The following is a 23,462-nucleotide window of genomic DNA, read 5'->3' on the forward strand; positions in this document are numbered from 1 at the left end:
GTGAATTATTGACACCTGACAGGAAGAGTTCAGGTTGCATTCACCAAATTCTGACTTACAGTCATGTGAAAAAATTAGGACACCCTTTGAAAGCATGTGGTTTTTTGTAACATTTTTAATAAAAGGTTATTTCATCTCCGTTTCAACAATACAGAGAGATTAAAGTAATCCAACTAAACAAAGAAAACTGAAGAAAAGTCTTTTCAAGATCTTCTGTAAATGTCATTCTACAAAAATGCCTATTCTAACTGAGGAAAAAGATAGGACACCCTTGCCCCTAATAGCGAGTGTTACCTCCTTTGGCTGAAATAACTGCAGTGAGACGGTTCTTGTAGCCATCTACCAGTCTTCGACATCGGTCTGAGGAAATTTTACCCCACTCCTCAATGCAGAACTTTTTCAGCTGTGAGATGTTTGAGGGGTTTCTTGCACGTACAGCCCTTTTCAAGTCACCCCACAGCATCTCAATGGGATTCAAATCTGGACTTTGACTTGGCCATTCCAGGACTCTCCATTTCTTCTTTTTCAGCCAATCTTTGGTTGATTTACTAGTATGTTTTGGGTCATTGTCATGTTGCATGGTCCAGTTCCGCTTCAGCTTTAATTTTCTAACTGATGGTCTCACATGTTCTTCAAGCACCTTCTGATACACAGTAGAATTCATCGTGGATTCTATGATGGTGAGCTGACCAGGTCCTGCTGCAGCAAAGCAGCCCCAAACCATGACACTTCCACCTCCATGCTTCACAGTTGGTATGAGGTTCTTTTCTTGGAATGCTGTGTTTGGTTTACGCCAAACATGTCCTCTGCTGTTGTGTCCAAATAATTCAATTTTGGACTCATCTGTCCAAAGAACATTATTCCAGAAGTCCTGGTCTTTGTCAACTTTATCTCTGGCAAATGTCAGTCTGGCCTCGATGTTTCTCTTGGAAAGCAAAGGTTTCCTCCTTGCACACCTCCCATGCAAGTTAAACTTGTACAGTCTCTTTCTGATTGTAGAGGCATGTACTTCTACATCAACAGTAGCCAGAGCCTGCTGTAGTTCTCGAGATGACACTTTAGGGTTTTTGGAGACCTCTTTTAGCATCTTGCGGTCTGCTCTTGGGGTGAACTTGCTGGGGCGACCAGTCCTGGGCATGTTGGCAGTTGTTTTGAAAGCCCTCCACTTGTAGACTATCTTCCGGACAGTGGAATGGCTGATTTCAAAATCTTTTGAGATCTTTTTAAATCCCTTCCCAGACTCATAGGCTGCTACAATCTTTTTTCTGAAGTCCTCTGACAGCTCTTTTGCTCTCACCATGGTGCTCACTCTCACTTCAACAGTCAGGAGCACACCAAACTAAATGTCTGAGGTTTAAATAGGGCAAGCCTCATTCAACATGCAGAGTAACGATCTACTAATTATGTGCACCTGGTGTGATATACCTGTGTGAGATCTGAGCCAATTTAAGAGGGAATACATGTGAGGGTGTCCTATCTTTTTCCTCAGTTAGAATAGGCATTTTTGTAGAATGACATTTACAGAAGATCTTGAAAAGACTTTTCTTCAGTTTTCTTTGTTTAGTTGGATTACTTTAATCTCTCTGTATTGTTGAAACGGAGATGAAATAACCTTTTATTAAAAATGTTACAAAAAACCACATGCTTTCAAAGGGTGTCCTAATTTTTTCACATGACTGTAGCATGGTGCAGCAGAAATCTGCATTCATCTGACCAGATGATGTCATTCGACTACTCAGTGATACAGTTTTCGCTCTTTTTTGCCTACTGAAGTCTTGCCTTTCTGTTTCCCTGAGACAGCAAGGACTGGAGCACTGATGGCAATGTTCACAGTCACTGGGATTTTACCATTCTAAAGTCTATTGATAATGAAATTGATCTACAGAAATTTGCTCACTTGATTTTGTGCTGTACTTATGGAGTCACTTGTCTATGTGTTTTACATGCAGGGAAGCTCCACTCATGAAAGATAGATGTCTCTAATAAAGTGGCCATTCAGTGTATTTGCCCCGTTGTGTTAGGAATTCTTGACTGCGTTAACCTGAGCTCCCAGGAGGATCTATAGTGGCCAATCCAACAATAATAGATTGGGATTGAACCTACATTTAACAATGGACTCTTCTCACATCATCTATGCAAGTTACAATATTACTACTGTATTTAGACTATTAACATATATGAACACTAGAAGTCAATAATGGACTGGAGAAATACGGACATGTACCTTAGTTCTGCTGACTGTGTATCCCACATATATTTTTGGATGGATAGATATATAGATAGATAGATAGTATATATGCATAATGGTGGAGCCATGCCATTAGAACAAATAACTGCTCACTGGTCCTGGTGTAGACCCCATGCAGTGTAGCTTCTGTAATCCTCTCTACCATATATCATGCACAAACACTGCAGTTATCAATTCAGCAAGGATTATTATATATAGGTCAGGAAAGGATTTTCTCCCTGGCCCCTCAACCCTAATTCCAGTTCATCTGATCAAGAGATCAAAGAACTGACTTTTCACCCAAGCTGAAAGCCATTTATGCCAAACAGAAGGAGATGTAATGTTTATGTAGCAGTTATTGCTGGAGACCCCACTAGAGTTTCTATTCCATAGATTAATAATAATTAGATGTATTAGGCAGAATTCTCCTTGTAACATGTCACAAATGCCAGTTAGAATATCCATCAGAATACCATATCTTCTACCATGATTTATTCTTAAGAACTTATTGGTGGACATTTGCATTCTGAAATATTTGGAAATGTTATCCAGCAAGGCCTGCCGAACCAGTCTGAATATTGCATAGAGTTACAATGGACTCATTGATTTATTTAAAGGGGTTTTCCGAGACTTTTGGATAGGTTATTAGTATCTGAACGGTAGGGGTCTGACACCCGAGACCCCCACTGGTCAGCTGTTTGAGAAGGCATGGTGCTCGCTGTAGCGCCACAGCCTTCTCCCAGCTTACCCTAGGCCAGGACATCAAGTTCATCGGTTACATGGCCTGGGCGCAGCTATCAGTATATCAAATACAATAGACGAAGCTTAGACTACTGTTATACCCAGTGCAGGGGGCCTTACAATACACAAGCAACCAACCAACAAGAGAATCCTGCCCTGGACTAGGCATAATACAATGTATCATTTTACCCAGAAATGCAAACTGCTATAAAAGGAATCTATTGCCACGAAATGCAGTGCAATCTGCAGGCAGCATGTTATAGAGCAGGAGGAGCTGAGCAGACTGATATATCGTTTTGGGCGAAAAGATGTAATAAAACTTGTAATTTATACATTTATTTCTCAGCTTTTCTGAGCTCCTAATGGACCATTTGGCTATTATTAGTGTGATATGAGAGATTTGCCATGGCCCCACATACAACTGAGATCAGAAAAAGCTGAGATTTGAATGCATAAAATACAAGTTTTACTGAATCTTTCCTCACAAAACGATATATCAATCTGCTCAGCTCCTCCTGCTCTATAACATGCTGCCTGCGGATTACACAGTATTTTATGGTGGCAGAATGAAGGATATAATAAATGAATTAAGATATAACTTAACTATTCATTTGCACTTTGCCGTGGTGGATATTCTTTTAAGGAAAGAATGTTACAATGTATCACAAAAAATATATAATTATAGCAGTATGTATAGTCATTTTATTTTCCCTATAACTGCTTCCAAACTCGTGACATGGAAAGTACACGTTTTTGGAGTTGTACAACGTTAGTGGAATAACAGTATAATGTCTAAAATAAATGTACTTGTCATGAATTTGCAGTATTTGTAATACCATACGTTAAAGAATCCTCTAGCGATCAGCTGATCGACATGGGTCTAACAGATGAAACCCTGGCGTTCCTGGCAGGAAGCTGCATTTTATTGAACAAATCACTGGCTGTGCAAAATGTTTAATTACATGCAATTACAAAAGTATTCAGATCCAGGTGCTGGTTTGAAAACTGTAGAATATTCTTCGTGGGACAACGCCTCTAAATGTGGTATTACATAACACCCATTCTAACAATGTGTCTTCCACGTCAGGACAAGTTAATTGTTAAAGATGACTTTACATGGGCCTACTGAGAAGACTGGTGTCATAAACCCTTCATAATTGCTTGACTGTGAAGGGAGGGGAGAACTGCATTTACTGTATGGGACTGAGTGGTCGCTACTGTGATCACTTCTTCCCATACAGATTCATAGTTTCTCGGCAGCAGATCATTGTTCACTCAGCATGATCTGCTGTCGAGAAGTGTTGATATTGGGTGTCAAGTGAAGAAGGCTTTCAACCTTGTTCATCAGGTGATCGATAACAACTTCACACAGAGAAATTATCAGGAAAGACACTTATCCCAGATAATTGCCCCGATTGGCGGCTCATGTAAAGTCTTAAAGCCTGTATTAGACAGGCAGATAAGCAAGCGATTGTCGGGAGGGAAGCGACTGATTGCTAGCTAATGGAGGAGACTATTACATGCAGCGATTTCCTCTGTAGCATGGGGAGGAGTGATTTCTATGCCATCGGTCATCCCCATACAGTCTAGTGGTTTCCCGAAAGAAGATCGCTATTAAACAGCACGATCTGCCGCCAGCAAACACTGATTTTTAAACATGCTTAAAAATCTGAATTACCATTCGAACGAGCATTTTCTTGTTCATCGGGCAATTGGCAGCATTATTACACTGCAAGATGATCGGTAACAAGCCGCTCGTTGGCATCAGCCGAAATATTGGCCAGTGTAATACAACCTCTTGCAGATAGAGCGGATTCCTATTGCCACCCTGTTGCATTATCAAAATTTCTCTTGAATGTGATTTACACAGTTGTGTTGTTAAGAGATGAGCGAATCGATCCTAACAAATCAATATGTCTCATCAGCAGAGCTTCTTCACCTGCGGGAGACTGCCCCCACAGATGAAGAAGCGCCCACCTGCTGCATGGTTGACAGAGCCCTGACAATTTTCATACCTGAGCCTCTGGTCCGATTAGCAGAGCAAGGCCCGAAGCATAGCCTGTGCCTTTGCTCTGCTAATTGGAGCAGGTAGGAAATTGTCAGGGACGGGCTAAATGTCCGGCGCTGTTAATCTTGTGGCAGGTGGACGCTTCTTCATCTACGGGGACATCCCCCCACCGGTGAAGAAGCTGCTGATGAGACAAATTGATTCCTTAGAATCTATTTGTTAATTTTTAATGCCATTATATTAGGGAACTCCTCATAATACAATACTTTAAAACAATGTTGTGAGTAATGTGAAGCTCTATATAATTCCATGTAGTTATGCTCCTGAAGTACCAGCAGCCTCCACTAGATGGACATTCCCCGTACTGTTTCACATAACACAATATTTTCTGCAGTAATTTAATTCTGTGACTATCATTTTCTCTTATTTGTGCATAGTCTATGGTATAGGAAAGCTGACGGCAGCAAAGACATTTCAGTGACGACTGCAGCCTAGATACACAATGAAATAAAGACACAGGGCGTTATTTAATGTAAGAGATACCGCACTGCGGGTCACCAACGTGTGCTCCTGCAAACTGGTAGAAAGCTTTCTGATGAGGCCATAGATTTTTGCCACAATTCTTCACTTTCATACACCAACTGGAAATAAATGCGATTGCACAATTCCACAGAAGCGCTGCTTTGAAGAAGCACATTGACTTGTTTTGTCTTGTATCTCTCAGGAAGAGCACATTGAATTGATCTAGGTTCTTCTTTGAGCGATGCCACAGAAAGAACATTTTGTTGTGATTTAAGGAGAGAAAGAAGCAAACAATTTGTTTTAGAAGGTGGGAAATAGTCCTCACATCTGCTCATCTGCTTGTCATCACTTCCACTGAGCCGTATTGGCAATCCCGAGAGTCTTATCTAACACCACAATGACCCAAACTGCTGAGGATTCCGTATTGCAAAACGGTCTGCTGATAGCTGGAGGATACTGAGCTGTATCAGGTGTCTTCTGGAGAAAATGTGCCATTCACCTGAAATAAGGAATCTTCTAATACGTAGATCTCTGAATTGTATGGCTTCCTCTTATGTCAGATCCTGGAAGAAAAACAGATGCCTGTCAATATGGTGACACACAATGGTTATCACTACAGTTATAACTAGGGTTGTCTTCTGCTGGATCTTTGGGGCTTATTATAGGATCAGAGCCTGGGCCCAACAGGCAATTCTCAGGTCCTTTGATGGGTGAGTTTGACCTTGATAATGTGTATGGGAAGTCTTAAAGCAGGGATGTCAAACTTGTGTCCCTCCAGCTATTGCAAAACTACTGGAGCTATCAAGGCATGCTGGTAGTTGTAAAGGGCCATGACATTGACATCCTTGCCTTAAAGGATAACTGTCATGTTTTCATAAAAAAATAAAAATTAACATATGTTACTGCTGCAGCAGCATTATTCAAAAAGTAATCTTTAGTTTCTCCAAATACCACTGTTTTCCTTGAGTTTTCCCCTTAGTTACGGCTGTCTTGAATCCTGCAATATGAGGATCTTCTCAAGATGGCTCCTTTGCCAGTTCTCTGAGGATAAAACTGCTTTCCCTTACTTCCGATATACACTTGCTGTAGCCAGCAGCTTCCTGCCAGCCAGTCAAATTGGATTACTGAGAGATACGCCTCCTCACTCTGTCTTCTGTTTACATTAAGTTGGGGGACAGATGAGCCTTAGCAACGGTCTTTTAAGGGAGCAGTGGAAAGGGACAGGAGACATTAATGAAAGCTGTTATTATAAGGTAATTACAGATCTTTTCGCATTTATAGACTAACTCAGGTATACATGCCCAGCTCTAATAAACTAGCAAATAAATAAAAAATGACAGTTATCCTTTAAAAGAAATCTATCACCACATACCTCCATAGTACTCCAATGAGCATAAGGTGATTAAGGTGTTAAATTTGTTGTTGGGGGAGGAGCTTTTGTGTATATATAGCAACATAGTATTAGCTTGCCTAATTATAGCTTGCAGCATTCTCAAAGTGCAGCATTTATAAGTGCATTGGAGATATTCAGGAGATACTCAGGAGGTAATCTGGAGGTGGATACAATCTAAAAAAGTAAGATTTGTTTGTTTAAAATCTTTCCCCTCTTTAAAATGGCAGACCTGGTTCTGTGCAGGAATTATTGTGCTTTTATTTCAGGTTCCACTTTTTGGAGTTTTGGATGCTGTCTGATCTGCAGACAGCTCTCTGTAATACAGCAGGAAATAGCATTTTTGAAATCTGATATTTGTAAATGAACTGTTAAACAAACTCAGGCTGGGAACGTTGCAATGCCACTGCCACAGAGGTCCACTAGAAATGGAAGATGGCTTACTGCAGGTTCTGGTAGACTTAAAGTTGTGGATAGAAGACATGTCCCACAGCCTGTGGCTCTCCATAATTCATTTGCAGCACTTTTAGAGGGCAAGAGCAACATGGAGGATAGCTCAGGCACAGTGGGTGAGGGACAATCATCTCCTATGCCTAAAGTATGCAAGACTGCAGCCAAAGACGAAAAGGATAAGGTAGTAAGCAGCTGTTGGTGGGTGATTCTATCATAAGAGGTGTGAAGTTTGAGGAAAATGGTTTTGTGAGATGTCTCTCTGGTGCTACTGGTAGCAGGGACAGATGGCGTATCCTTAATATTGTTAGGCAAGCAAAGCAGGACAGAAAGGTGGATGTTATTGTCCATCTTGGGACAAATGATCTGGCTTGCAATAAGGTTTCAAAGGTGAAGGAAGCTTTTCACACACTTGGTAATGATATACTAGAGGTTGCATTGACTGTTTCATTCTCTGCAGTTTTGCCTGTGCATAACCTTCAGTAAGACAGGCAGATGCGCATTAAGGAAGTCAATGTATGGCTTGGTGAATGGTGTCTGAACCAAGGGTTTGGCTTTATGTCTCATGTTAGCTCTCGTTGGAATGGAAAAGAACTGTACAAGAAAGATGGTTTGCATCTTTCTCTCAAGGGAACGAATGTCCTCAGTGAACAGTTCAAAGTATTTGCTAAGGAGCATTTAAACTAGGAAAGGGGGGCAAAAGAGTGATAATCCAGCAGTCCAACTGCCCCTTGGAACAGTGCCAGAAGATGCCAGTAGCAAATAGGTTAAGAAATGACAAGCTCAGAGTCTTGTCTACAAATGCTCGCAGTTTAGGAAATAAGATCAACGAACTTGAGTCTATAATGGCATCTGAGAATATAGATTTAGTGGCTGTTACTGAGACATGGTTCAATGGGAGTAATGACTAGGATATTACAATACCAGGGTTCTCTCTATATAGGAAAGACAGAGAAGGCAAGAAAGGGGAGGGGTGGCCCTGTATAAAATCTAATTTAATACCAGTTAGCGAGACCAATTTAGAGTCAGTTTGGGATACTTTGCAGCTTGATAATCATAAGGTAACTCGTGTAGGTGTGATATATAGACCACCTGGCCAAGTCAAAGAATTACATGATCTACTAGTTGAGGAAATAGCTAAAATGACATTGAAAGGGGAAGTTATCATTATGGGAGACTTTAATCTTTCTGATGTAAACTGGAAAACCAAAATAGCTAGTTCTGCCAGGGTTACAGATATTCTAAATTTCCTACTGGGATTATCTCTACAGCAAGAAGTTGAGGAGCCAACCCGGAAGGAGGCCATTTTAGATTATTCACAAATGAGAATTTGGTATCTGATATTACTGTAGGGGAAAGCTTGGGATCTAGTGATCACCAGTCAGTGTGGTTTACTATAAGTACAGTGACTGAGTCACACCACACAAAAACAAAAGTTTTAGATTTTATGAAAACTGACTTTTCTAAAATTAGATTAGTGGTATACGAGTCCCTATCAGATTGGAACAGTTTCAATGGAGTCCAGGAGAAATGGGACTACTTAAAAGTAGCACTATTGAAGGCAACAGATAATTGCAGGCTAGTCAGTAAAAGCAAAAAAAGGAAGAGACCACTGTGGTACTCATTAAAATCATTAAAAACAAAAAGATAGAATTTAGTAATTATAAAAAAAACAACAACAAAAAAACGAGGATGACAGGCAAATTCATAAGATTAGGCAGAGAGAGGCCAAACAAGTTATAAGAGCTTCTAAAGCACAGGCAGAAGAGAAATTAGCTCAGTCTGTGAAAAAAGGTGATAAGACATTCTTCAGATACATAAATGAAAAAAGAAAACTAAAACAAGGAATTACCAAATTAAAAACAAAAGTAGGAAGGTATATGGAAGAAGATAAAGAACTAGCTGACTGCCTCAATGAATACTTCTGTTCAGTTTTTACAAAGGAAAATTAAAAATTAAGGAAAAGGACCTCAGTTAGGAAGGAAGACTAATGAATCTTTTGATGCATGTGTCTTTACAGAGGAAGAGGTTCTAAGTAAACTGTCTAAAATTAATACAAATAATTCACAGGGGCCTGATGGGATACACCCAAAGCTATTAAAAGAGCTTAGCGGTGAACTAGCAAAACCATTAACAGATTTATTTAACCAATCACTGGTAATAGAAGTCCTCCCAAAAGATTGGAAATTAACAAATGTTGTGCCCATTCACAAGAAAGGTAGTAGGGAGGAATCGAGCAGCTATAGACCAGTAAGCCTAGCATCAATAGTAGGGGAAATTAATGGAAACCATACTTAAGGAGAGGATTGTGGAACATCTAAAATCCCATGGTTTGAAAGATGAAAAACAGCATGGGTTTACTTCAGGGAGATCATGTCAAACTAATCTTATAGATTTTTTTGATTGGGTGACTAAAATAATAGATGGCGGAGCTGCAGTAGACATCGCTTATCTAGACTTTATTAAGGCTTTTGATACTGTCCCACATAGAAGGCTTATCAATAAATTGCAATCTTTGAGCTTGGACTCCCATATTGTTGAATGGATTAGGCAGTGGCTGAGGGACAGACAACAGAGGGTTGTGGTCAATCGAGTATATTCAGACCATGGTATTGTTACCAGTGGGGTACCTCAGGGATCTGTTCTGGGACCTATATTGTTTAATATCTTTATCAGCGAAATTGCAGAAGGCCTCGATGGTAAGGTGTGTCTTTTTGCTGATGACACAAAGATTTGTAACAGGTTTGATGTTCCTGGAGGGATACACCAAATGGAAAAGGATTTAGGAAAACTAGATCAATGGTCAAAAATCTGGCAACTAAAATTTAATGTTGATAAGTGCAAGATAATGCACCTGGGGCGTGAAAACCCAAGAGCAGAATAAAAAATCAGTGATACAGTCCTAACCTCAGTATCTGATGAAAGGGATTTAGGGGTCATTATTTCTGAAGACTTAAAGGTAGGCAGACAATGTCATAGAGCAGCAGGAAATGCTAGCAGAATGCTTGGGTGTATAGGGAGAGGCATTACCAGTAGAAAGAGGGAGGTGCTCATGCCACTCTACAGAGGACTAGTGAGACCTCATTGGGAGTATTGTGCGCAGTACTGGAGACCATATCTCCAGAAGGATATCGATACTTTGGAGAGAGTTTAGAGAAGAGCTACTAAACTAGTACATGGATCACAGGATAAAACTTACCAGGAAAGGTTAAAGGACCTTAACATGTATAGCTTGGAATAAAAAGGGGATATGATAGAAACTTTTAAATACATAAAGGGAATCAACATGGTAAAAGAGGAGAAAATATTTAAAGAGGACCTTTCATTACAATAAAAAACCTAAACTAAGTATGCTGACATGGAGAGTGGCGCCCAGGCCCTATTATCCCTGGGCGCCGCTCCGTTTTCCCGGTATAGGCTCCGGTATCTTCAGATTTTCGGCTCAACTGGGAGGAGCCTGCCGGCGTCTCCTTCTCCCAGGCTGCAGCGCTTAGCTCATAGCCTGAGAGGTTTTTTTTCTCCCAGGCTATGAGCTGAGCGCTGCAATTGGCCAGCACTACAGCCTGGGAGAAGGAGACGCTGGCAGGCTCCTCCCAGTTGAGCTGAAAATCTGAAGATACCGGAGCCTATGACGGGAGAACGGAGCGGCGCCTGGGCGCCGCTCTCCATGTCTGTATGCTTAGTTTAGATTTTTTATTGTAATGAACGGTCCTCTTTAAAAGAAGAAAAACTGCTACAAAAGGACATAATTTTAAAGTACAGGGGAAAAGGTTTAAAAGTAATATCAGGAAGTATTACTTTACTGAGAGAGTAGTGGATGCATGGAATAGCCTTCCTGCAGAAGTAGTAGCTGCAAATACAGTGGAGGAGTTTAAGCATGCATGGGATAGGCATAAGGCCATCCTTCATATAAGATAGGGCCAGGGGCTATTCATAGTATTCAGTATATTGGGCAGACTAGATGGGCAAAATGGTTCTTATCTGCCGACACATTCTATGTTTCTTTGTTTCAAGTGCAGTGTCAGATGGGTGCAGTTCTCCTGATTCAAATGCCGTTCCCCCCCTTCCTGATCGATGCTCGCATGCCTGATTAATCTATGATTTTGTGGTATGCGAATTAGCTGCTTGATGCAATGATGGTGTCACCATTGCAACTTGTTGCACCAAAAGCCCCACTCCTTATCACTGAGTACCCCCCACCCAACCTTTGAGTGACAGGCCAGGTAGGGAGGATATAATCTCATCTGGCCCTTTGTTCTCATGCAGGCGCTGGCTCTTTGGGGAATCAGTGCACGCACTGTACAGCCCTGATGCTTGCCAGGGCTGTGTAGTACCGATGACTTCCACCGTGGCAAGCATCAGGGCTGTATTCGTGGGGTAAAAAGACACAAATCCATCATAGTTGTTGCCAATTACGTCCGCAGTACCAAATTTAGATAATTTTCTTATGTTTAACTACTTTTACAAAAATTAAAAACATTTTCTGAAAAAAAAATAAAAAATGGGTTGCATCATCATTTTTTCTGTGGGATGAGCTGTAGTTTTCAGGGGTACAATTTTGAGTAACATGCATCTTTTTGACAATTTTTAATTAGTTTCTTTGGGGAGGCAAGGTAACCAAACAAATGGCAGTTGTGGCATTGGGATTTATTTCTATTTACAGCATTCAGCAAACAGGATTAATAACATGATATTTTAGTAGATTGGACATTTTAAGATGTGGAGGTACCAATTGAGTTTTAACTTTTTTATTATTGTTATTTTTAATATGATAAATGGGATTTTTTTTTAATTTGTATATTTTTAAAAACTATTCAAGTGATTTTTACTTACCATTGATACGTCTGTATTGCTGCAATTTTACCGGCACAATTTAGGTGTAAAATAGGTGCAGCAGCTTGGCAGGGTGTAATATGTGCCATCACATTCCTTAACCTGATGGTAGGCTTGGGGGCTCCAGATGCCATGGCAGCCAATTGGAGGGGAAGCGGGCAATTAGAGCGAGCCCCTACCCTTTGTATTACTGCTCATATTCTGCATTCACTACTGGCTGCAGGATCTGAAGGGTTAAATGGCCAGAATCAAAGTTACCTCTCATCTTGAACTCAGCAGGGGGGTGTTAGTCAGTTTGTGAGCCCATTACATACACTCCTGCGCAACTATACATTTACATCCAGGGGTCTAGAGGGGTTAAACTAAGGATTTTGATCATGTCCTCCTTTGCCCTTCTTTTCTCAAACTATGCAAAAAGGGGTTATCCAAGACCATAAGAAATTTGGGCAAAGGCAGGCAATGTGAAGAATCAATGCTTACCTGTTAAACTGTTGCCGCTCCAGTGCTGTTGCTTCAGTGCACTTCACCACTGCATTGATGATGCCAATCTACCCACTTGACCAGTGCAGCCAATTACTGGCCTCTGCAGTTTCAAGTCATGCATAGCTGAGGCCAGTGATTGGCTGCAGTAGACATGTGTCTAGACGGGCAGGTAATCTCTGCCACCAGGTAAACAAAGACTGGCTCGGCGCACTGGAGTGGCGGTGCCAGAATGATGGAAGATCTAACAGGTGAGTATTGGTTTAGTCATTTTATCATTGCCGGACTTTGCACACAGTGTCCCCTGATAAGGGTTATGCTTATTATGCATGGTTTAAAAGACGTTCCACACACTGGCTGGATTTGCTGGAGAAAGTACCGTATATATGAATATTACTGGATATTGTGCACACAGTAGAAATGTCTGGTGCTGTACTGTATTCCTGCGTGTATCTAGTATTCATTGTGTGTTTGCTTGGTATTTATACTGAATCTGGCTGATATTGTGCTGTACAGTATGTACTGTATATCTTGTATTCTTCCGTACATTGATGTTAGCGGAGCAGCTTATAAATACTCAATAAAATCTCTCTATAGTGTTAATCTAGTGCACCGTTCATGAAATATGCACCAACTGGACCTTGAGATTTTGCTCCTAATACCATATATGCCAGGGGAGAAGATGCTCTGGTCTGTTGGAGACCATGGTGTCCTTCACATCAGTGTTCCATGAGAGAGACATTGCCATAGCAACATCCGCAACTTACATATCGTGCCATAGTAACAACGATCCGCTCTCGGGATCTAGGGTGGGAAGGACATTACTTTAAAAGTAAGCTATCTGATGTGGCCCTTGCGTCTATGTAATTAAGATTGTTTTGCCTTCACTGTAAAGTGTTTGGCCTTCATAAAATATCACACAAGAGCTATTATATATAGTACATATCTTACAGTGTGACACGGTGCATTCTTCTAAAGAGATGAGCTCAGACTTGGGGGCTGAACATTACAGTTTTTCTTATGCCTGGAGCATTTCAAGATGTATCCCTCCTGTCTTGTAACATGCTATTTCGGCATGATACTACTTTACGCTGTGTAATTTTACTAAAGCTCTCCTATAAGGCCTCATGTACACGACCATATCTATTTTGCGATCCGCAAAAAAGGATGATGCCTGCATTGCCTGCGTGTTGACTTAAAGGGTTTCTGTCACCAGATTTAACCCTATTAAGCTAGCTGACATTAGCGATGTGCTAATGTCAGCTAAACCTAACTAGCCTATTCCTACTTTTATCTATGCCCCGTTGTTCTTGCTCCTAGAGGCTCTGTTCTCCCACCTTTGTCACCTCCCTCCAAGTCCTGATTGACAGGGCCAGGCAGCGCTCGCATCCGTCTGCCAGCCCTGTGCTCTGGTGAAATCTCGTGCATTTCAGCATTCGGCACGGGTGCGGTGAGGGAAAGACGCTAGCAGACTGCCAGCTTCCTCACTGCGCCGAATGCTGAATGGCACGAGATTTCACCAGAGCACAGGGCTGGCAGACAGATGTGAGTGCTGCCTGTTCCTGTCAATCAGGACTTGGAGAGAGGCGACAAAGGTGGGAGAACAGAGCCTCTAGGAGCAGGAACAATGCCCCCCCCCCCCCCCCGCTCCTAGAGGCTAATTAGCATATTATAAATGTTAGATTTCTGGCGTAACGGGGGCATAGATAAAAGTAGGAATAGACTAGTTAGGTTTAGCTGACATTAGCACATCGCTAATGTCAGCTAGCTTAATAGGGTTAAATCTGGTGACAGAAACCCTTTAAGTCCGTCCGTAGTATCCATTTTGTGGCCAAATATAGGATATGTTCTTTCTTTTTGGGAAACAAACATACCGGTGCGGAGAGCACTGGGATGATCTGTATGCTCCGTTCCACAAAAGATAGAACATGTCCTACTCTTGGGTTCAAAATGCAGTCCACAGACTCAGTGAGTGAGTGGAAAAAAAAAATGGATGCAACATGGATGTCATCCTTATTATGTGGATCCACATTTTACGGACTGCAAAATACATACAGTCGTGTGCATGAAGCCTTAGACAGTGAAAATATAATATAAATTAGACTCTTTTGTTAGTAGGTAGCCCTTGAGGTAGCCCTTGAGGGGAGAAGAAACCCATATAAAAAGCAAAAGTGAAATTATATAGTGATCTATGCAAGGGAATTTTATATTCAAGTAGCCATATCTTCATCAGAATGGCAGGTTATATAACCAATTAATAAATTCTGATCTCTTATGTACCCCAATGGTTAACCACTAATTTTTAAGCACCCATTGACTTCGTTCTTCTGCGATCCATTAGTCAAACTCTTACCTACTCTACAGTTCCTGAGCTGAGTTCTGTCTCTTGTAGCATTTGAATCTGTTTATTAGGCTTGGGTAAAACGATGACCCAAGGGTCACCGATGATTTATGTTCTTCGTTGTCTCCCTATAGGCCAAAAAATTTGCAGAAATACAGACAATTACATATTTATTGTAGTAGTAGCAAGTTCACTTACAACTTTTTGTCCATTGGGAAAAATTGAGGTGACATCAGTGTAGTTTGCCTTACTCTTCCCGTCAAGTCCTAGTCTAAGTGGGCAGTATTCAGTCAAACATGCTGATCATCTACACAGGGAAAAAGGTAGAGGGGGCTGGTGGGACATGTACCTATGGTTCTGAGTGCTGGGTAATGGAAAATACCTAATTACACCTCTGTATCTGCACTATATGGCGTGTTCTCATTTACGTTGGAGGCTCCTACAGATTCCATCAAAAAGGCCAAACAAAAAAGTCCTGCATGCAGGTTTTTTCTGCCAGCAAAAAGAATCCCAAATGGAAACTGAACTGACTATATTGTAGGGGAGTCTGCTTAGCTCCATTTGTCTCAGTTTTGTGCAAAATCCACCACTTCCGTTATTTTCATTATTCTGCTCCTCTAACATAACAAAACAACAGCAATACGAATACGATATAAAGCGGTGATGTGAACTCACTCTTGGTTAGGTCCCTTCATAGACTGTAGGCTGTCATAAACTCAACTACTACAATCTAGTTAACCAATTTTACAGCAATATGATTAAAGACTGTGGGCACCTTCAGGGCAATTGTTATTGCATTTTCCTCATTTTGGGCTAAAACATTTTTTAAATAGGTCTTTATTAAAGATTTTCATCTGTTTTACAATACATGTCATTAAAAATCAGTCTGTCCCTCCTGAGTCCCATCTGCTAACTTGCTCGTGTGAAACCTTTTCTCCTGAGCTGATAAGAGTTTAGCTGTAATGATTAAAAAACACAATGCAACAGCACTCTGCAAACACAAATAAAGTACAATAATGCCATAATTATAGAAAACATTTTGGTGCTAATGCTATGCTTATTTTGTAAATTTGAGATTATTGGCAAATACATTTTGTACAAAATTTTTGGGCCTGTCTGCTAAACGTCAAGGCGATCTCTATTAGACAGGAACCTAAGACTAAATCCTACCTGTTATGTGCCATAATGGCCACCATAAAATTCAGGGAGTGCAGGTTCCACAAGCATGCTGGGTTCACTCTGCTTTTAGCTGTAATGAGTGTTTATGAGGTCAGGAGAATATAGATAGGGCTTCAAATAAGCTGTCAGCTAACAGAACTCAATTTTCAATTGAAAAAATGTAACATTTCAATAGAAAAAAAAATAGATTTTTAGCTCAAAAAGAGTAAAATACAATAAAGAAAATTGCCCCAAAGGTGTTCATAGCCTTTAAAGGGACACTGACAGGGCCAATAAGCATATTGAGATATATATATATGGCAGTACAGGTCTTATAATGGGTATTACAATCATCTAAGTATCCCCCCTGTCCACATTATACATACAGTAAACTTAAGTTTTATAACCTGCTCCAACGGTCTTCAATCTGCCCAAGGGGCGGCGTTTCACCTCTCTTGCGCCCAGTAAGCGCCGCCCAGCGAAGTGAATATTGATGAGCTGGGCGGCGCTTACTGTACCGGACTTCACAAGATCCGGCGCATGCGCCGGGCACTGTTAAGCGCAGCGCTTCAGAGCGGGGACCGCAGAAGCCGCCCAGCAAACTGAATATTCATGAGCTGGGGGGCGCTTCAAAGCAGCAGTTGGGGGAGGCTGGCTGGGAGCAAGAGAGGTGAAACGCCGCCCCTTGGGCAGATTGAAGACCGTTGGAGCAGGTTATAAAACTTAAGTTTACTGTATGTATAATGTGGACAGGGGGGATACTTAGATGATTGTAATACCCATTATAAGACCTGTACTGCCATATATATACCTCAATATGCTTATTGGCCCTGTCAGTGTCCCTTTAAGCAACGTACACGTAATCTGTAATACTATGCATGGAACATGGATCAGGTGACAACCAGAGACAATTGTCTCCAGATTTGTGTACTTTGGACCAAGATTGTGTATGCCCTAAGTTTCTCTGCATGTACCAAAGGTCAATTGGTGTTGTGAGTAGCACCATTTATTACTATGGGTCTCCGTGCAGTTCATTGTACAGAGCACAGACCTCAATTACATTCATGTGAATTAGCCCTGAGGGGGAAGGGGGGGAGAGTTGTAAGTTTTACGGCAGTAACTATACCGATTTAAGGCTGTACCTACAATTCACACCCATTTCTAATGGGGGCCTTTGAAATGGAGCACGTCCTTTTGTTTGTGAATTCAATCGAACTTTAGAGGAAAGCATTTTCATTAAAATATCTGCTAATTCTTGAAGTTCAGTGCAGATATAGTTCTGTCTGCTGCTGTCCACAGATGATACATACATTCTATATACTACAGTGTCCACAAATCACTCTCAATAAAAAGGTCAAAAGAGTACATAACTTAATAATAACCCCAGGCAATGAGAGAGACGGAAAGGAAATTACCTAATAAAACCATCAAAAGAAAATGATGTTATTTCATTGATTAAATCAAGTTATTTTGCTAGTACAGATGTGGCTGTTAACCTAGTTTTATCTCGACATACCATGAACATATGGATATTATATCTTTTTTCAGCTATCTGATTTTTATTGACAATTTCAATAGAAATACAAGAAAAGGAACATTGTATAAACACATAGATCCAGTAAACAATATCAATGTAGCAAATTCTAGACAAACAATCCCAAGTCAGCGTCGAAGTCAAGTTAAAATTGCCAGAGACCAACATACCCTCAAAGAAATCGGCAAGCTTACCCTGGTCCTGGTTAGGGAGATAAAAGTTAGATACAGCGAATAATCTCTCATAAATACAAAGTTTCAAGAAGGCATAGCAACCATGGGGGTCTGATAGCGTCAAAACAACAGAGGCCAGAGGAGACTTATGAATCCCTATGCTAACCTTTTTGGACTCTGAACTGGTGCTATGGAACCGTATAATATTTATGGTGGATAAGTAGGGATATGGTTAGACCTAAAGTGTGTTTCCTTCAGTAATAAGTAGGTAAAAACGTTTATGCATATGATGTAAGATTTGTGAACCTTTCTGCCAAACATTTAGTGAGCAAAACTGAAGGGCAGGGTTGAAAGAAAAAGGTTGGCAAAAAAAAGGAGAGAAAAGCGAAAATGAAGAGGAAGAGCAGTGGAAGCAAAGCTCCACGACCCCTAGCTACTGAGTACAGAGGTGAAAAGAAAGTAAGATTTAGTGTCATTATCAATACCACCTAAACGGAGATCTGATTGAAAGGAGGAGCATATCCCCTCCCCCAGCCATGCCCCATGCCTAAAAGAGTAAGGAAGCCCAAGAGAAAGGCAAAAGGAAATGTAAGAAAAGAAGAAGTATAGTATCAGTCCATAGCAGATACGGAAAGAGTTGGAAGACACATAATGGCAATTCCCTAAAGTGACTTAAAGAGCACCCAACAGGCTATATATAAATCTGAGCATGTCTAAACCATGGTATAGCTAAAACAGAGAAACTAAGAAAACTGTAATAAGTGCATCCAATGAGGGCCAGGGATCCATCTCCATGGACGGAACACTTAAGGAAGGGAAAGTGATTGGAAACTGGGTTAAATGGTATGTTGAAGGTAACCAGATCTCCTATCCATAGCCCCACAGCCTCCACCACTAATAATCCCAGATATTTATCTAAAGCCCATTGAGCACAATGGGTCAACAGTACATAGGTAAACTAAGATAGACCCTACAGAGTCAAACATAACAACATATGTTTGCAGTAGGATAAGTGCAGCATTGAACACAGCCACATAGTCCAAATCAATCCTGGCGGTAAAACTGGGGACCCAGAGGAGATCATGGAGCAAACGTGAGGTGCACTGTAGGCAATGTTCATGTTCAACAGGTAGGAGCAGCTTCATCCAGTGGTTGTTGCAGACCCTGGTGGCTATCTGCAAATATAGGGGTCAAAGATCTTTGTCTTTGGCAGACAGCCTTCTGAGGAGGTGGTAGCAACCTTGTGATCTAAGGGCCGGTAGGGGCCAAGTCAGCCAGAAATGGTAGAATATGTAGAATTGTAGAAATTTCGTTTTTTGGGCATCTGGGGTCAAAGGCGAGTTTTCTTATGCATGAAGACAGGTAGTTTGGGCTATTATAGGCTATTGAACAGGCATGAGGACAACCAAGAGATGAGAGCTTTCACAGAACACGTCTGCTCCACACCATGTCCAGACCCTGCCCGCTGGATATTATATTTTAATGGAAAAATAATGTGAGCAGATATGAAAAAAATATATAATTACACTACACAGTGAACTAAAGACTATGTGCATGTGATGATGAGACATATTTATTAATGCAAGAAATATGTGAGATCATTGCCTTTTATGCCTTTTCATCATTTTCCCAAATTATTGATAATTTTTTTCCCCTGTTTCTCGTTTTATAATATAAGGCTTCAGTCCAACTATCCCACTGGTGGGCAAACTTTTTAGTCAACTGAGCCAAATATCAACAAAACCGCGATTAAAATTTCTTTTAAGAGCCTAAATTTTTTTCACTACCTTTCACTACCCTCGTCACTTCCTGTTGTGACGCAGCACGTTCCGACGTTTGTAAGGAGGTGTGTACACCCTCGATTACTCTGGCTTCCTGTGTGATGATAATAGTGGGAGGAAATATGGGTGATATGAGATGTACACGCCCTCTCCAGCTTTGCGGAATGCAAATGCGTTCCACAGGCAGGGCCGGTTCTAGGTGAAATGGGGCCTTGGGCAGAAATGCAAACAAAACCAGGGCGGCCCCATGGCACATTTCTCCAGCAGTGTCGGCACATGCACAGACATCTCTCTCATGACTCCCCCCCCCCCCCCCCCCGCCAATGCACATTTCTCTAGTCCAGTCCAAACAGAACCAGGACGGGCTAGTTACAGTAAACTGGCTGGCACTACTGGGAAGGGTGAGATGGTGGGAATGAGATCCAGTAACTAAGTTGTTATAATTAACCAACCTACCTACCAGTAACTGTTGTTGGAACTTGGCTGCCTCCTGTCACAGTCTCAGAAGAGTCTTCTGTGTGTGGGCGGCGGGCCGCGGGCCTTCCCTGGCAGAGTCTGTGGGCTGTGGCTGGCTGACGCTGGTTCTTCTTCTCTGCTCTGGGGGCGGAGCTGTGGCAACGTCAGACAGACGTGGCACGCTCACTCACAGCCACTGCTCGTCGAGTCTCTTAAAGAGGCAGGCAGAGTGGGGCTCAGAGCGGCCACCGGCGTTGGGCCCCCTCCTTTCCATATGAGTCCGGACCGCGCGCCGCCCAGGACTCCATGTGCAGCTGCGCTTAGCGTAGCGACAGTAGCGGAGTTAGAAAACTTAGCAGCGCTGCCACATAGGTCACCTGTAAGAGCCGCATTCAAGGGGCTAAAGAGCCGCTTGTGGCTCGCGAGCCGCGGTTTGCTGACCACTGAACTATCCCGATCCCAAGTTAAATCAAGCTGGGTCTTGGCCTCACTTAACAGGACCGTGGAGAATAGAGTGATACATTGGAATAGAGCTATACATTGGGGCGGACTGATATGCTGAATCCTGTTTTAATTATGTTAAAATGGACACTACCCCTATATGAACTAATTAGACATCGTATTGGAATTGCAGCAAGGCATTAAATGCCAATTATAGCTACACTGTATAGCTCTATAATAGACATGCATAGCTTCAGGATAAACCTACATATAGCTCTATAACAGACATTCGTAGGGTCAGGATAAAACCTACATATGGCTCTATAATAGACATGCATAGTGTCAGGATAAAACCTACATATAGCTCTATAATAGACATGCATAGCGTCAGGATAAACCTACATATAGCTCTATAATAGACATGCATAGCGTCAGGATAAACCTACATATAGCTCTATAATAGACATGCATAGCGTCAGGATAAACCTACATATAGCTCTATAATAGACATGCATAGCGTCAGGATAAACCTACATATAGCTCTATAATAGACATGCATAGCGTCAGGATAAACATACATATAGCTCTATAATAGACATGCATAGGGTCAGGATAAAACCTACATATAGCTCTATAATAGACATGCATAGCGTCAGGATAAACCTACATATAGCTCTATAATAGACATGCATAGGGTCAGGATAAACATACATATAGCTCTATAATAGACATGCATAGGGTCAGGATAAACCTACATATAGCTCTATAATATACATGCATAGCGTCAGGATAAACCTACATATAGCTCTATAATAGACATGCATATCGTCAGGATAAACCTACATATAGCTCTATAATAGACATGCATAGCGTCAGGATAAACCTACATATAGCTCTATAATAGACATGCATAGCGTCAGGATAAACCTACATATAGCTCTATAATGGACATGCATAGGGTCAGGATAAACATACATATAGCTCTATAATAGACATGCATAGGGTCCGGATAAACATACATGTAGCTCTATAATAGACATGTATAGGGTCAAGATAAACATACATGTAGCTCTATAATAGACATGTATAGGGTCAAGATAAACATACATACTGTAGCTTTATAATATCCATTCATAGTGCAATATAAAACCTATGTATAACTACGTATAATATAGTACAAGCTGTGGTTCAGGATACTTGGTATATGCTTCTGTGCGCTGCTGCTCTGTTCAGCCCTATGGGGCTGTCACTTGTACTCAGCTATCCCCTGCAGCCCCACGAAGCTGAAAGGTAGTGGAGAACATGCATGTGTGTCTGCCGCTCCATTCAAATAGAGGAACACATGCCCCTGTTCTAGCGATTGTCAGGGGTCGAATTGGTCGGACCCCTGCCGGTCAGACATATCCTCTATCCTGTGGGTAAGGGATACATTCTTGTAATGGGACAACCCCTTTACCACTTGATATATGATCTCATGATGCTGATAAAGATGTAATGAATTTGTGGATTGATAGGTTATTTTGCTTGAAGCATAATTGTGATTTTAAAATTCCTTGGTTAAATTTATGAATACTTTTTTTTGACTTTGTTTTACACATATTTTGCTTTAGTTTGTGTCTGTACTGTTTTACAGTGGTGTCATTACTTTTTTCATCAATATACAAATTACTCTGCTTACCTTTGGAAACAGTAGATTATTTAAACTTTGCTGTTTTTCCTAATATTTTTGCAGTTTATGCAAGATAGGTTTTGGAGGCACCCTCATCATTCAGATGTTTTAGGGGTTTAGCTTTGTTCGGTCTCTAAAATTTAATTAAAATTGAGTTAAAAGTTCAAGAATTTCTGTTCCATTTATTCCTCTGCCCAGTTTGGTCTTTGCTGTGAGAGTAGCTTGCAGATAAGCAGACATTACCGTATATACATGTGTGAATGGTTTCCTATCTAACCCTCGTTCAGTCGATAGCATACAATTTAACTGAAGTGTATTGTTATTTTTATTGCACCTTACGACCTTGCATATTCCTCCTGCTGATCCTTCACCTCTCTTTCTGTCTTAGGATGGCGTGGGCATCGAGGAAAAGTTGTCCTTGAGGAGAGTGGCGGTAGTGGAAGATTTCTTTGACATTATTTATTCAATGCATGTGGAAACAGGACCTAATGGAGAACAGATTAGGAAGCACGCTGGCCAGAAGAGGACCTATAAGGCTGTAAGTGGATATCTTGTTCCTTTTGTGTTTCTCGTAAAGGCATTGTGATTAAAGAGGACCTCACCACTCCTGACATGTCTGTTTTGGTAAATAATCATATGCAACTTGATATGACAATTCTGGAACATTTCTTCTTATGACTCTATGTTTTGCTGTTCCTCTTCCATTCTTGGTAGAAATTTATGGATAAAGGCATAGTTGGGAGTTACAAGTTGGGGGCGCGTGCCTGCACAGTCTAATATTGTCCAATCAGTGCTGCCAGTGGCAAACTGTGCAGGGACACATCCATTACTGGTAACACCCATCTGTACCATAATAAATAAACTTCTAGCAAGAATACAAGAGGAATGGCAAAACATAGAGTCATAAGAAATAATTCTCCAAAATGGTTATTCCATGGGGATGCAAGTAGCTACTAAAGCCGACAAGTCAAGAGAGGTGACAGGTCCTCTTTAAGGTTGTGAGAATTTACACCAAGAACGGTTGATAAAGTAGTCGTCATCCAGATAAGATAAGATAAAGGGCCACCACAGGGAAAATGAAATTTCTAGTAGCTGACACTTCACACATATAGCACAGGATAAAAAAAGGAAAAAGTCAAACTGCCTGTTTACACTAGGGACGTATGAAAGAATAGAACCTGATGCTGAAATCTGCAGGATCTCCGACAATCTAATGGTATGGGTGCCACCTGTCTGTCCTCCAGTGGCCAGACTTTGA

General features: G+C 41.2%; 1 protein-coding gene across 2 annotated transcripts in view; it reads left to right on the forward strand.

Annotated features, from left to right (window-relative positions):
- NOL4 (nucleolar protein 4) overlaps positions 1-23,462 on the forward strand; it is a 281,515-nt gene that overhangs the window by 118,619 nt on the left and 139,434 nt on the right. For both annotated transcript variants that reach the window (XM_044293894.1, XM_044293895.1), the window contains exon 2: positions 22,593-22,742. In XM_044293894.1, the coding sequence (XP_044149829.1) occupies positions 22,593-22,742 (150 nt within the window). The remainder of the gene's footprint in view (positions 1-22,592; positions 22,743-23,462) is intronic.

This window comes from Bufo gargarizans, chromosome 5 (assembly GCF_014858855.1).
Source record: "Bufo gargarizans isolate SCDJY-AF-19 chromosome 5, ASM1485885v1, whole genome shotgun sequence".
Classification (NCBI taxonomy): domain Eukaryota; kingdom Metazoa; phylum Chordata; class Amphibia; order Anura; family Bufonidae; genus Bufo; species Bufo gargarizans.